At 45.3% G+C, this 13,132-nt stretch overlaps 3 protein-coding genes across 5 annotated transcripts; 1 reads left to right on the forward strand and 2 right to left on the reverse strand.

Annotated features, from left to right (window-relative positions):
* The first annotated feature begins 563 nt into the window (after positions 1-563).
* LOC133925021 (uncharacterized) lies at positions 564-3,365 on the forward strand. 3 transcript variants are annotated; one of them, XM_062370823.1, is made up of 10 exons: positions 564-841; positions 926-1,127; positions 1,204-1,266; positions 1,359-1,478; positions 1,564-1,930; positions 2,008-2,203; positions 2,296-2,403; positions 2,483-2,724; positions 2,809-2,884; positions 2,969-3,364. In XM_062370823.1, exons 5-10 carry the CDS (start codon positions 1,722-1,724, stop codon positions 3,080-3,082), a joined length of 945 nt encoding a protein of 314 aa, XP_062226807.1. In that variant the 5' UTR covers positions 564-841; positions 926-1,127; positions 1,204-1,266; positions 1,359-1,478; positions 1,564-1,721; the 3' UTR covers positions 3,083-3,364. The 3 variants fall into 3 exon arrangements, with proteins under 3 accessions (XP_062226807.1, XP_062226808.1, XP_062226809.1); XM_062370824.1 differs by having other exon boundaries at positions 926-1,266; positions 1,611-1,930; XM_062370825.1 differs by lacking the exon at positions 2,296-2,403 and having other exon boundaries at positions 926-1,266; positions 2,969-3,365.
* A 1,158-nt stretch (positions 3,366-4,523) lies between these two features.
* LOC133925622 (uncharacterized) lies at positions 4,524-6,242 on the reverse strand. The gene is made up of 7 exons (XM_062371485.1): positions 5,934-6,242; positions 5,735-5,824; positions 5,528-5,650; positions 5,287-5,433; positions 4,995-5,202; positions 4,721-4,919; positions 4,524-4,640 (listed from the first exon to the last, which is right to left on the reverse strand). The coding sequence occupies exons 1-7, from the start codon at positions 6,178-6,180 to the stop codon at positions 4,524-4,526; spliced, it is 1,131 nt and encodes a 376-aa protein (XP_062227469.1). The 5' UTR covers positions 6,181-6,242.
* Positions 6,243-8,200: 1,958 nt separating this feature from the next.
* Positions 8,201-11,587, reverse strand: LOC133925623 (protein FAR1-RELATED SEQUENCE 5-like). Its single transcript, XM_062371486.1, has 6 exons — positions 11,210-11,587; positions 9,882-10,920; positions 9,336-9,793; positions 8,963-9,250; positions 8,783-8,875; positions 8,201-8,695 (listed from the first exon to the last, which is right to left on the reverse strand). Exons 2-6 carry the CDS (start codon positions 9,970-9,972, stop codon positions 8,201-8,203), a joined length of 1,425 nt encoding a protein of 474 aa, XP_062227470.1. The 5' UTR covers positions 9,973-10,920; positions 11,210-11,587.
* Positions 11,588-13,132: the final 1,545 nt, after the last annotated feature.

Here is a 13,132-nt window from a genome sequence, read left to right on the forward strand (position 1 = left end):
TATTAATACCTCATCTAAGATGCTTGTAGAGGCTTTCAAGGTGGCTTTCGTTGTTTTTGCCATGGGCAATGTCCTCACTCCTTCTGCCAAATATGACTATGTAAATGTTAATTTCTGGGGAGCCTTGAGCCGGTCAGAAGAAATATACCAATTCAATTGGGCTACCCATGTACTGAACGCCCTCGTTGATGCTGCAAGGAAAGTTCAATCTGATCTTGCACGCAAGCGGACAGTCTCCAACATCTCAGGATGCCATATATTCCTTCAGGTAACCTCAATAAAGATACTAGCTACTTCACATTCCAAAGATATTTTGTTGTCCAACAGTTCATAATTTTCCTATATCTTCTCAGGTTCTTTATCTCGACAATTTGGAATTGGGCCCTCTGAAGATGTCGCATGCAAAGCTGCCTCGTATCAAGGAATTCAGTTTTGACATGCTGTCAAAGATGATATCTGCTGATTCATATCGCCAACATGGTTGCCCTGAACCTTGCTTTGGCATAAGCCAGGTGCGTACTTCCATGCACCGTCTTCGTTAGTTTATATTTTACGTTTGCAATTATTTTGCTTGTCTCTCCATTTGTTCCATTGGTTGTAGCTGCGCGATCCCTCCGAGGTATGCTACAAGTGTTTCGGTGTGTCAAGGCCCGATACACAGGCAACAAGGACAGAGGCTATCCCTTCCCTTCAGGACAATGTAGCAAAATCTCCAGAGGTTTAGTCTGCCCAACTGCCTACATCAACCATGCCCCAACTGCCATTACCTGCCTACTCCAACCCATTGTTGACTGATCAGACGGAGCTAATTAACCATATCCGAACCCATTATCCTAAGCTGGTGAATCCATGGTTGCACTAGTTAGATGTATATCATTCCTCTTTTCGTACAACTTATTGGAATTATCTGGACAACTATGTGCAGGAAAGGAGTAAAATGGCTGATATTCTTAAGAGGTTCAATGCACGGTACCTCAATCTCACTGTGACCTACAAGAAGGGTGTCTCTGACCTCATTATCTCCCTAGCTGATTTCATTCTAAACTACATTTCAAAGGAATGTGGGGGACTTGACGCCCCCACGCCTTCCCCGACGTGCGTTGCTAGTGGTGGTGAACCAATAAACGGTCAAGAGTCTTGACTCAATGCTGTGCATAATATCTATTTTTCTACCACCATGAATAATACCATTACCCACTGTAGGGCCGAGGTCTTCATGCACAAAAAATGGAACTGGACAACAACTCGACCAATCAGATACCGAAGGTATGTTCCCCCTTCAGCGGTAAATCACACCTTATGTGTACTCTGCTACCTAACGTATATAAATAATTCCTTTTTTACATGCTTCTACTTAGCTGAGAGTGCTGCTACGCCTCTTCACAAGCATTCACGTTCACTGGATGTTATGCCTAACACATGGACCTCTAGTCCATCTTCATATGGAATCAAGAAGCAACGCAACTGCATGAGTGCTGGTAAATAATTTTCTTTTTCTACACGCAGGTTTTTGCCTTCACACCTACATGTTTGCCCAGCTAAAGAATGTACTTTTACTTGCAGGCGCTGCAACCCATCCTCTTCATGCTGGCCATAAACTTACATACTAGGAAACTTCGACTAGTCGTTTTGTTCCTACCCCGCATAAAGAGACTACTGAACTACCATATACTCCGCGTCGTTTGCTAAAACAAGATTGCACGGTTGCTGTTGTCAATCAGATGTGCAGTGCAGATGAGGTCGAGGATCCTGACGGCAAAATTCTTTTTGGACAACGTTCATCTGAACCAATATGCAAGAAAAAATTGATGCTTGGGGAACAGGCTAGGTCACCATGGAACATGGGGTGCATGCATCCGGATAATGGCTGTGTTGTCCCTCAAAAGTTAGCTTCTTGGGTGTATGCTGCTGCTGACGTATATCTCAAGCGGTAAGCAACTATCCATCCCTAATATATCTTACTAACCAATTCCATGGACTTATATGTCATTGATCCCGTCTTTTCAGGAACTGGGTTATTCACCACTCACCCAAGTACATACAACTTTCTAGTGAGGCCTTTAGGTCTCAGTTGGTAGGCTCGAACCCTATGGGTTTTGAGTTGTGTGACATACTCATCCGCCGCTTTACCCAGCTCGATGCAGACATGCGCGCTAATTCTTGGAAATGTCGCTGGAGGCATTTCTTTGAATCTGATTTCTATGTGAGTTCACTTTGATCAAATTGCTTTTTTATTGCCTTCCATCTTCACATCTCTCTGAAAAGTGGTCCTCTTCTTGTACGTATTCTGCAAAGTCTTTTGCGTTAGCTGGGTACGACCTGCTGAATGTCCTCTCTGTTAGGGAGCAATTCATTGGAGCAAATGTTCCCTACAACCTATCTGCTTGCCGGATGATAAGTGCTGTAATCAGCAAACTTTTGTACCACATTGCCCCAACAATCTGGCCCATCCAATTTTGCTCATCTTATCCCTTTTTTGTAGATGCTGGTCCCTGCATGTATCAATCAAGTGTGGTGTTGTTTCTCCTTTGACATGTGGAACAAAGTCATATATGTGCTTGACCCCTGTGGCCCGAATCCTCACACTGCTTTGAAGAGGCATGCTGCACAAAGGATTCTCGATGCTTTGTGCAAATGCATATCCGCGTTCTTTGATAACTGGCAACCTGACCCCAATGCATGGCAGGTGCATTTCCCAGTTCTCAACATTGAGTCCTGCAATGTGTAAGTATGCCATGCTATGCCCCCACCCCCCCCCTCTCTAATTTAACGCAATGCAGTAACCACTGAATATTTTCTCTGTCTTAGTGTGCACTGTGGTGTCTGCATGCTACATTGTGCCCGGAATTTCAAAGGCGATGCTTTGGCAATGCCATTGAAATTGGTAATACTACACTTCTTCTCAGTTCTATATGTTCTTTCTGCCATTACATTCTTTATTAGTATATTCGATTTTTATCCTTTTCAGGGTCAAATCCCTTCCTTGCGGAATGCCCTTCTCTGTGAAGCGCTGACTATTTCTGGGAACAATGTCGCCATTCCACTTCCCCTTAAAACTATCATTGCCAACTCTGTGTACTAGGTGTTCTTGCTCAACTATGCAATCTAATGGACGACCTGTACACGTTTACATTTTGGTTGTGTCAATTTTCAACGATACAATTCTTTTAGTGACGCTGATGCTTTTTGTTTTCCCGATTTACTGTTGCACCCTGCGTTTGTTCTTCGCAATGTCGCACCACAGCCGCAACATCCAAATTGGCTTTTCTGTAAACGTACTGTAAGGATTCACATTTTGTGCCAACCTTTCTGCTGGCCTGACATGCTGTATTTTTTCTGTTATATATACGCTACTTTTGACTTTGCAGAAGTGTAAATGTATTGTTACGACCTGTATTTAACAAGAATCTTCATCCATCATCTTCCTCCCTGCTAGCCGCTATTCCCTGGCACAATGGTTGCCACCACTGCATGACTCCACCTCAAATGCAAATTTCTTAATATTTTACTTATTGGATGCCTCTTCCTCCCATCATACAGAAGCGCAATGCATATTGTGCGCCAGTCACGATGGTTTCAATCATGCATGCACATTCATCAGCGATCAACACTACCAGCATATGGACATATTGCTCCATTCTATTGATGCTTATATCAAGTTCTTTCAGCATTAGGTACCCATATTCATTGCGCATATTCTTCACAAAAGCACAAGACAACCAGTGGTTCCACCATGATTCAGGTCATTTTCAGCCCAACATGTTTACTACGAATATACACATATGCCATCCTTATGCACAAAATGACTACCAGTTCTAGACCATGGCCCTAACAGCCCAAAATACTCTTCACTACTAACGACCACCAAAATAGGCCATTCAGTTCTAACCATCAACACGTCAAGTCCACACACATGACGGAAGGAAGGTGCCCACTATTCCACTGTATATTGAGTAGTTTATACATCCAATATTTCCATGCTTTTTCCGCGTACTCCTGAAATTTTAGCCACAACATTGTTATGCCTTTGGTACTGGTGCTAACTGAACATCATTTAATCACCATCAATGCAAACCTGATCTATGCCATAGTGAAGTGTCTGTCCATCGAAATGCCGTGCATAGTGGAATATGTGCAGTGCAGAATCAGCCCTGCAGAATAGAGCATGTAAGTTAAACGGGCACACCACTCCTCATTATTAACACAGTAATACACTTACTTAGTTGATGATGGTTCATTCATGCTGCACATGTACTTCACCTCCCAATCCGCCGTCTCTATGTCCCATTCACTGAAGTGTTGCTCCTTGCACGCCTTGAAACCTCCGTGCAATATTTCAACGTATTTCTTGTGCTTTTGCTCCACCTCAGTCGCTTCCCATGTGCTCATTACCGGATCAATGATGGTTAGCCGTCTATTTCCTACATCCCAAAAGTAGCAGACCCATCTACCTGCTGGAACAATAAACTGGGACATGCTCCATCCATTCAGCGTGTGTCCCTAGTGTCAATGCAACTGATCATCTAATTGTTAATTCTTACCAGTTCATAATCTTTTGGATCATAGCCCAACCCGGCTGCTATAAACATTGCCTTCACCTTGTCCGAGTTGAGGTAGTCGCCTTGGATCAACACCTGGACCTACACACAAATCAAACACGTCAGTTACAACTCAGCCTACGGTACTTATACAATTATGTTCGAAGGAAACTAGCAATTACCCCCCATTCTGGTGGAATGAAGTGACGACTTCTTTTCACCACCTGGTACTTATACAATTCATGGTCTTCCCTCTCCAGAATACGGAAAATCAGCGAGCACACGTCATTTCCGATGCGGCCACCAATGCTCATCTCAGCTTTTAGCCGCTCGCCCTTTATCCGTGTCTCCATACTGGAGCGCGTGTGAGCTATCCACTCTCTGCATAAGGACGCAACATATATTTTTCTTAGTGCAATTGAGGCAGTCGGTGCTCAAGAAAGTATCACGTCTCACCGCTTCAATTCAATTGATGTACAGTTCATGACCCAATCATATACTTCATGTGCCGCTTCTGCTATAACCTGAATTCTATTACGTCCAAATGGGAAAGGTGGTTCCTCCGCAACCCCACGCTTCTTGCGTTGTCTCTTAATGTTACATTCCTTCCGTACTCTAGTCCTTTTAAACAATGCTTTCTTATTATGGCCCATCCCAGAGGTACCTACAATTAACAAGGCTTACCATTTATCAGTTTCTGTCAACAATGCGACAATCACAAACCTGGTCCTTCTTATTTCTTTCATACCTGCATACCCATACCCAATATGTACATTCACTGCACTGCCAACTGCATTATTGAAAAATCCTATCGATTTTATCATCCACGGTACTATCAAACTGTTGTCCCTTATGCTTCGTGGCAGCGGTGCCTCTGCCGTACCCAAGTTATCTCCTGTGCAAAATATACTCAAAATGGCCACATTTAGTCACCATAAACTACCTGATGGCAAACTATGCTTCAGATTTTTTAAGCCCATTTAACTTACCTGCTCTCTTGATTTGTTCGTCATAACCCATTAGAACCTTCGTCTTCTTCTTCGGTTGGACCTCACCTTCGGCACCAGTACATTCATGAGCGCATTCGAAAGTTGCCCGTGCTTCACTCCCACCTATCGTTACAAATTACACGTTTCTCAATCATATAAATACCGTTTTTGCACTTCATGCTCCTACTCCACAAATATTTATATTACCTCGCTTACGGCGCACCGCGCATACCTTGTACCGCATCCCTTGTTCATTCCTTCGATTTCCCCTTCCAACCCTACCAGGGTCTCCCACACCTGCCCACACATTAAATACATCTTATTGTTCTAACTAATTATAAGTTTTAACTCATGCCTTCATGATGAATTATGCCTTACCAATTCCCAACCACGGATACATACATACCTGCTGCATCATTGTCTCCTGATATACCAATGTCAACTTTAGCACCACACCTAGTTGGTGCCACTGACGATGAAACATTTTGCTCAGTCCCTACCTTGTTTGCACCTGTACTGCAAGTCTGCCCAAATATTTCCTTAACTAACTCATGACGTCTCATGTCCAGTTGTGTTGTCAAATTTCTCAACAGCGAATTGTCTCTCTGCTCTAGCAATGCCATTACTTCTGCTCTATCGGCCATGTTCATCATCTTCGCTGAATCCGCTGGCCCACCCCCTTCACCTGCCCCTCTACATGCATCTGGTACATTCTTCTCCTTACCCTGACTTCGTGTCACCGCATCCCTTCTTCTCTGCATGCAACAATTCCCACAAAACCTATAATTGCCTAGCCATCCTAGCCAAATGCTAACCTTACACGACATTTTCGTATAACTTACCTTTATTTGACCAAAAGTTGCAGCTGCTCCACCGCCCTAATTCGACTTATCCATCCTTATCAACTCTCGAAGCTTCTCCGTTGTGTACCCTGCTATGCGTGGGAGGGTATTTGCAGGCACAGAATATACTCCAAATTCCAAGCAGTCCAAGTACAAGATCTGCACAGAAAATAAAATAAACTCCTCTTTATTTCTCACTCAACAAATTCATTCAATTATTAATTCCTAAGCTACAGCAGGGATGTCTCCTATCCATGTACCTGTAAGAAAATCAAGCAACCTCCTAGGAGCACACTACCAGCACCTGCTCTCAGATCAGCTTGGATTTTTGTTGCTGAGCTGCTCAGTGTTCGTAGTATGAATTATGCCCAATTGGTCATGCGCAACTTCTCTGGAACTGAGCAAGCATTGAGTAGTTCTTTGCAGATCGTAGCTCCACCACGGTTGTTTGCCCACAACATATAACCGAATGAAACCAAAACAGCCGCCACCCGGAATGCATTCTTCTCCTCCGAATTGAGTCCACTCTTATTTCTTAGGTTCTCAAGAACGCCTCTGACACTGCTAATGTTCAGTACATGAACTCCCAACAACTGCTTCACCTTATGCTCAACTAAACCTGAATGCACATTGCTAACCAACTCTCTTCCACTGATAATTCCTAGGACCCTATTGATGTCTTCCTCCCTAATAGCTGCGAAACTGTTGTCACCTAGCTGTAGTTTCATGTCCTCTGGCCTTAATCTACGCAACAACCACAGTGAGAAACCACGATCTACAACCTTGATGCTCGGCGGACTCATCAATCCACCTAGACCTACCTCGCGTAGCAATCCAATTTTTTCCCCATCTAAACCCTGCAACTCATCATGCACTGTCCTAGGGCTCATGCAACTATACAGTACTACCGGTACCTTTAGCGAAGGGAAAGGAATTGGAGAGTCTTGCCCTGCTTCTCGCCGGCCTCCACCTCCTCGATCTGTCCAACAACTACCACCAGAGTCCTCTCTTGAAGCCCGGCTCAACCTACGAGAGCGGCGCACGGAGCCCATCCCGAAGCCTGCAAGGGGATGCAAGTTTCAGCTGTAGCGACCTTGATTGCGGTGGAACCTTACGGCTACTCCAACGAATCCACGATGCTTACCAGCCTCTGCCCCAGCCATCTCAATCTTCACTTTACGGCAACTCCGCGAATGGCTCCCTCAATCTCCCCTTTACCACAACCTTGGTTGGGGGAGAAGGCGCACTGCTCTCATTTAATGCATGTTGTCCTGCCCGTATGACTTGGGCAGTCAGTTCGAGTACATTGCACCTCCATACACATCTTTTCACAGTTGCACTGTCTCAAGTCTCAAATTTTGAACTAGTTCCATCTCGCTTTCCCTCCCATTGGCACACATGCATTTTGCACCAGGGTACGCCCCTCCTCATTCAGCCTGGACCAATAGGGTCCAATGCCTACGCGCGACCCATTGCAAAGACCTCAGGTGCTGCGACAACAAACCACATGGTGCTGTTGACAAATTATACATATTTCACGTCTCGTTCAAAATATCACCTGCCTCACATTCAAATTTTGCCATCCGTCTCAGATTCGATTATTGCGCACCTTACCAGCCAAGCAACAGCCCCACGACACAAATTTCATTTTGCCTTCCAGATACAGCAAAATAACATTTTACTTATACCTCAAAAGACATCCAAACATTCGTACAAATTGATATGGCCAGCACAGATTCTTCAGCCATACACAAAATAAACCTGACCTACATTGGTGTTACAGCACCATAGAAAACAAAAAAAAATTATGATACTCTACATTATTCCAGCATCACATCATTTCACGGATCTTTGTCGCTGCACTTTGGAGCCTTTTCTGACACTGCTGCTTCGTGTGCCCCGTCAGTCGGCATCCGCTGCATGTAACTGCACGTTTTGGTTCCATTTTTGCACAACCTCTATCCTTTCGCCCTTTATTTGCACCGCCTAGCTCGTACCCTGGCTTATCACGTTTTGATGATGGCATTCCTCTGCCACGTTTCTTCGCCGGGGCTTTCAATTGAGACAATGCAAAGAAGTTAGAAGAGCTGCACTCATCCTCATCATTGACACCACCATTGTAGCCCCCCACAGACCCAACCATGCTATTCAATTTCTCCTTCCCTTTATCTGTATCTTCCTGGCTGCCATTTGCCTTCGCCATGGCTGTTGCTTGTTCCTCCAATGTTAGTAAATCTTTGGTTCCATCAATTGCTGCCAATCTCTTTTTCCCCTCACTGATTATCTTCATTAACTCCTCATATCTTTTCCCATTGCAGTCTCCCATCTGCACCAATTCGAGAGCACCAATGTATACCGAACAATGTCAAAATGTCTGTGACCGGATTGCAGGACTGTCTTTCTGATACAATGCCAGGTGAGGAGGCAATATGTCCCTTGCATCTTTACTCCACCTCTTCAATATATGCACACTCGGGATCTCCATGATATCTAGCTTAAGCATCACCTGCATTTCATATGTCCACAAAATTCACTCACACGCCTTGTTAACCACATCAATCAATTTCAATATATGAACAAACTATTGCAATACCTTGATTATGTGGCAACAAAGTAGGCCCATGTGCTCTGTCATTTCGCAATCACACTGGTACTTGTTCCCACCTTCGGTGATTTTTACAGAGAATCTGCCGTGCATCCAGCTTGATCTTCCTTGCTCTTTACAATGCACAACTGTATAATTCAATCCGGGTTGCACATCCTCTACCCGATAGTACCCAGCTTCAAATATTTGTTCATTTACCACTTCCATCATAGCAGGGCTGTATATTGTCATTGCATGCCGCTCAATCTCATTGTTAAACCGTGGTTTCTTGTTGCCCTGCAAATAAACCAATATGCCACATTTCAGACCAACAAAGAATTCTATTGAATGTCACATTATACATTTACATCTGCAACCTTACCAGCTTACTACGCCTCTCTTGGAAGTCTTCTTGCTCATCTCGATCAGCAACTAACTTCAGGTATTGAGTAACAAAGTGGTGCATTGGTGATCCGGGTGGCACATAACCTTTCATCATATGATTCATGCTCTCGCTACGCTGAGTACTGGTTTGCTTGGCGCAGAAAACATCCTTGAAGAATGCTTTTGCCCACTTGTGCCTCTCATTGTAAATCCTCTGCAGAAATGGATGCTCTACCACTCCATACTCACCTAACACCCGATGCCAAGCAAGCTCAAACTCTTCGATGCTCATCATTGCATTCAGAATCTTGTGTAACTCGGCCTTGAAAGGGCTATTCTTGCTGTAAATTGGTCCTAACTTTTCCTTTGCTAGGCGAAGCACGTGCCACTTGCACCACCTATGCACCGCTCCCTTCCACTCTGACGCTAATGCCACCTCCATAGCTCGTGCCTGATCTGCATGTTCATTCCAAAAATGTTAGTATACCAGCTAATGCCTGTCCCAGCACACTACTGTTAAAAATCAAACAACTACACATAATACCTGTCAACACAGTTACTGGTTCCTTCCCACCCATCATATTAACAAACTCACGGAAAATCCACTTGAAACTATCTATTGTCTCTGACCTCATTAATACTGCCCCCAAACAACACGCTCTGGAAGTGATTGTTCACCCCCACAAACATTCCAAACGGCATGCCGTAGAGGTTTGTCTTGTACGTCGTGTTGAATGTGACCACATCGCCAAAATGTGCATACTGCATTTTACATCTACCATTTGTCCACATCATAGTACGTATTGATCCATCAACATCAAAGTCAACCTTGTATTTGAACTCTGGGTCCTTATCCCTGATCTTCATAAAGACCTCCATAGTTTTTATCACATCATTATCAGCAGTCTCCCTTGCAAGCTCTCCACAGAGGGTCTTCAGCTTCCGCTTCGTGAAAGGTGTTTTCTGAACTGAACCAAACATGCTCGCCATAATCGAATAAACCTTAGTAAGGCTGACATTGTTCTGTCGGAGGTATTTAATAATATCCCTGGTGTAGTTGTCCAGGTGCTTGTGGGAAGGCCAATGCCTCTTCTCCCCGCAGGTCTCCGTCATTTTGTGGTTGTGCTCAGCTACAAAATGGCGGATGTACCAGCCATGGTCATCTGTGCGCCGTAGACGCATCATTGCCTTGCAACCACAAAGTACATAGTTCTTCGTCCCAGCGGCCGGACGCCCCTGCATTGTGACAACACAACCAAAATGACAACACAATCTTCTATGAAATCAAGCACTGCATGATGTTCAGGACTATAAATACCTGGCACATGCACGTAATCTCTTTCATAAGGTGGTACCCTTCATCATTGGTTTTGCTGCTGTTGTACCTAATCCCAAAACCCTTCTCCCAGGAATATAGATTGTAGAAATCGAATGCCTCATCGAGTGAATCAAACACCATGCCTTCCTCTGGCTGGATAATGCACAATCCTCTCCTCTGCTCGAAAGACTTCAGAGCCTCCTCCATTGCAATCACGCGTCCAATGGCTGGTGTCCTTTCATTCGGCCCGCTGACACAACGACGCCTACAATTCGCCCAGTACGAAGACTTCAGCTTCAGTAGCCGCAAAATACATGGCTGATGGCCGTCACCCAGGAACACACCGCACACAGCACGCCACTCAACTAAGATCTAGTAATCAGCTAATGATCCTCAGAAACCCTTTAATTCTACTTCCTATACCATACTTGACCAATCAGGACGGAACGTACACACAAATGCTCGTCGGCAAAACACATCGCGATAGCTTATACATACTAATTTTCCCGATGGTTCAAGGAATGCGCGCAACTGATGAATCAAGGGACGCGTACCTTCTGACATAGCCCCGATGACTACCACTGTCGCCGACAACCTCCCGCTGGTATCTCGTGCCGCCACCAGTACTGCAAGAGTAAGATCCACTTGACCTCGTTGCCGAAGCTGCCTCCTCCGCTCCTGCATGGACGCCTGCGCCCCCAGTTTCCTCCATCCTTGCACCTGCGCAGCAACAATCTTTGCCAACTCGCCGCCCTATCGCAGAGAGGTACCTGACCAGTGCCGTTCCTCACCTCATCGTCTGCTCGCTCTAATCTCCGATGAACATTGCAAGCTGCCGGCGACCAGCTGCTCCCTTTTGGGTTTCTTTTTTGGCACGGATAAGATTTGATTCTTTAACGCTCCCTGCTCCTACCTCCAATGTGGTTACCCGGTCCCCCATGTACACAAGGACATAATCCCCCCACTTTTGTTCCAAAGGGCAAGCCCATCTCCCAATACTGCCCTTTGGAACACTTTGCTGACCGGACGATCGAACATCACGTACCCTATTCCTAGGCCTCCTAACCTATTTCCCGTTTTCCCCACGCATTCAGAAAAATCTTTCCTTCATCCCTTTCTCTCTCCGCATTAAATGCATGTGCCAATCTCCAAGGGTCAATCGATGGCCACGATAAAACCCTGAGCTCAGGGCCCCCTGCAAAAATCCACGTTCCTCTTGGCTGTGACTTTTCAGTTTTTAGCAACTGAAAATTTCTTGCACTCGTCTCTTTCCTACGTGATGATGCAACCTTCCCGAGGTGTCGTGTTCGTTCTGTAATCTGTATACGCAAGTCTGCTTGTCCACGTCCACTGCTGTGTCGTAGCTGCCGTCAGGATCCCACGTGGGCCGAGCCTTTCTTCTGAATAATACATGCACACTTTTTTTTTTGTTGCGAAATGCACACTTAAACGAGCAGACAATACTTACGGTTAAAGTAATCGCATCATCCAATCTGACATCTGACAGTCTCCAAATCGAGATGTGAAAGGAATACTAGGCAGAATCTTTCTTTCCAAACAAAAAAAAAAAACTTGGCAGAATCTTTGCCGCCCATGATGCATCGTTGTATCATAGTTATCTGTCCTACAGCAATCCACAAAGTTCTATGTAGAATCTCTTATCTCTGTATACTAGCTTGCTTCTTGTAACCATGCGAGAACAGAATCGGGAAACCGCTCAGGTAACCAAATTATGCGCTCGTCCAATGAACAAGCTGAAACTTGCTCTGCAGACCACAGTTGATTTTTAATTAGTGTAAACAACAAATATATACTCACGCGTGCCACATGATTTTGCCTACTTGGCATATTAGAGAGCAAGATGTCTGTGAAAAATATTAGACAAACACATCAAATTTATTGTTTCTAGTTCTCATAATTAAGCTAGATCAATCAGGATCTCTATGTCTCGCCCCAGAGGCGACTTGGGGGCTCCTCATCGCCGCCTCTATGCTCCCTGACCGACAAGGTCATCATGGCCAAGGTTGATCGACGACAGACCCCCTCTCTCTCCATGCCCCCTCCTCCTCCTCCCTACCTCCCCTCCCCTCCCTCCCCGGTCCCTGTTGTTCATTGTGCTTGTTCCGGGCTGATCCGTCAGATTGGTCGATGTCCCGGTCGGATCTGCGTTGTTCTTTGTCGGATCTACCCTTCCCGATCGAATCCGCGTGGTAGCCTGCACGCTTGCTATGGTGGTGGGTTGTGGGCTCTGTGCAGTCCTTTGGATGCTAACTGTGGGTTGGTCACCGTCCTGCCGGCTCTGCCATCGGCTTGGCCGCTACCTAGTAGTCCTGGTCAAGCCTCAGTCGGTTATGGTGCACCGTGCAGGTGGCTTTGCTCGCCTGTGCTGGTTTTCCACGCGGTGGACGTCCGTTATTTGTTGCAACATTGCAACTATGGTGTACACCGTTGTGGATGGTGGATGTGTTGCTCGGGCT

Source organism: Phragmites australis, chromosome 7 (assembly GCF_958298935.1).
Source record: "Phragmites australis chromosome 7, lpPhrAust1.1, whole genome shotgun sequence".
In the NCBI taxonomy this organism is placed as follows: Eukaryota; Viridiplantae; Streptophyta; class Magnoliopsida; order Poales; family Poaceae; genus Phragmites; species Phragmites australis.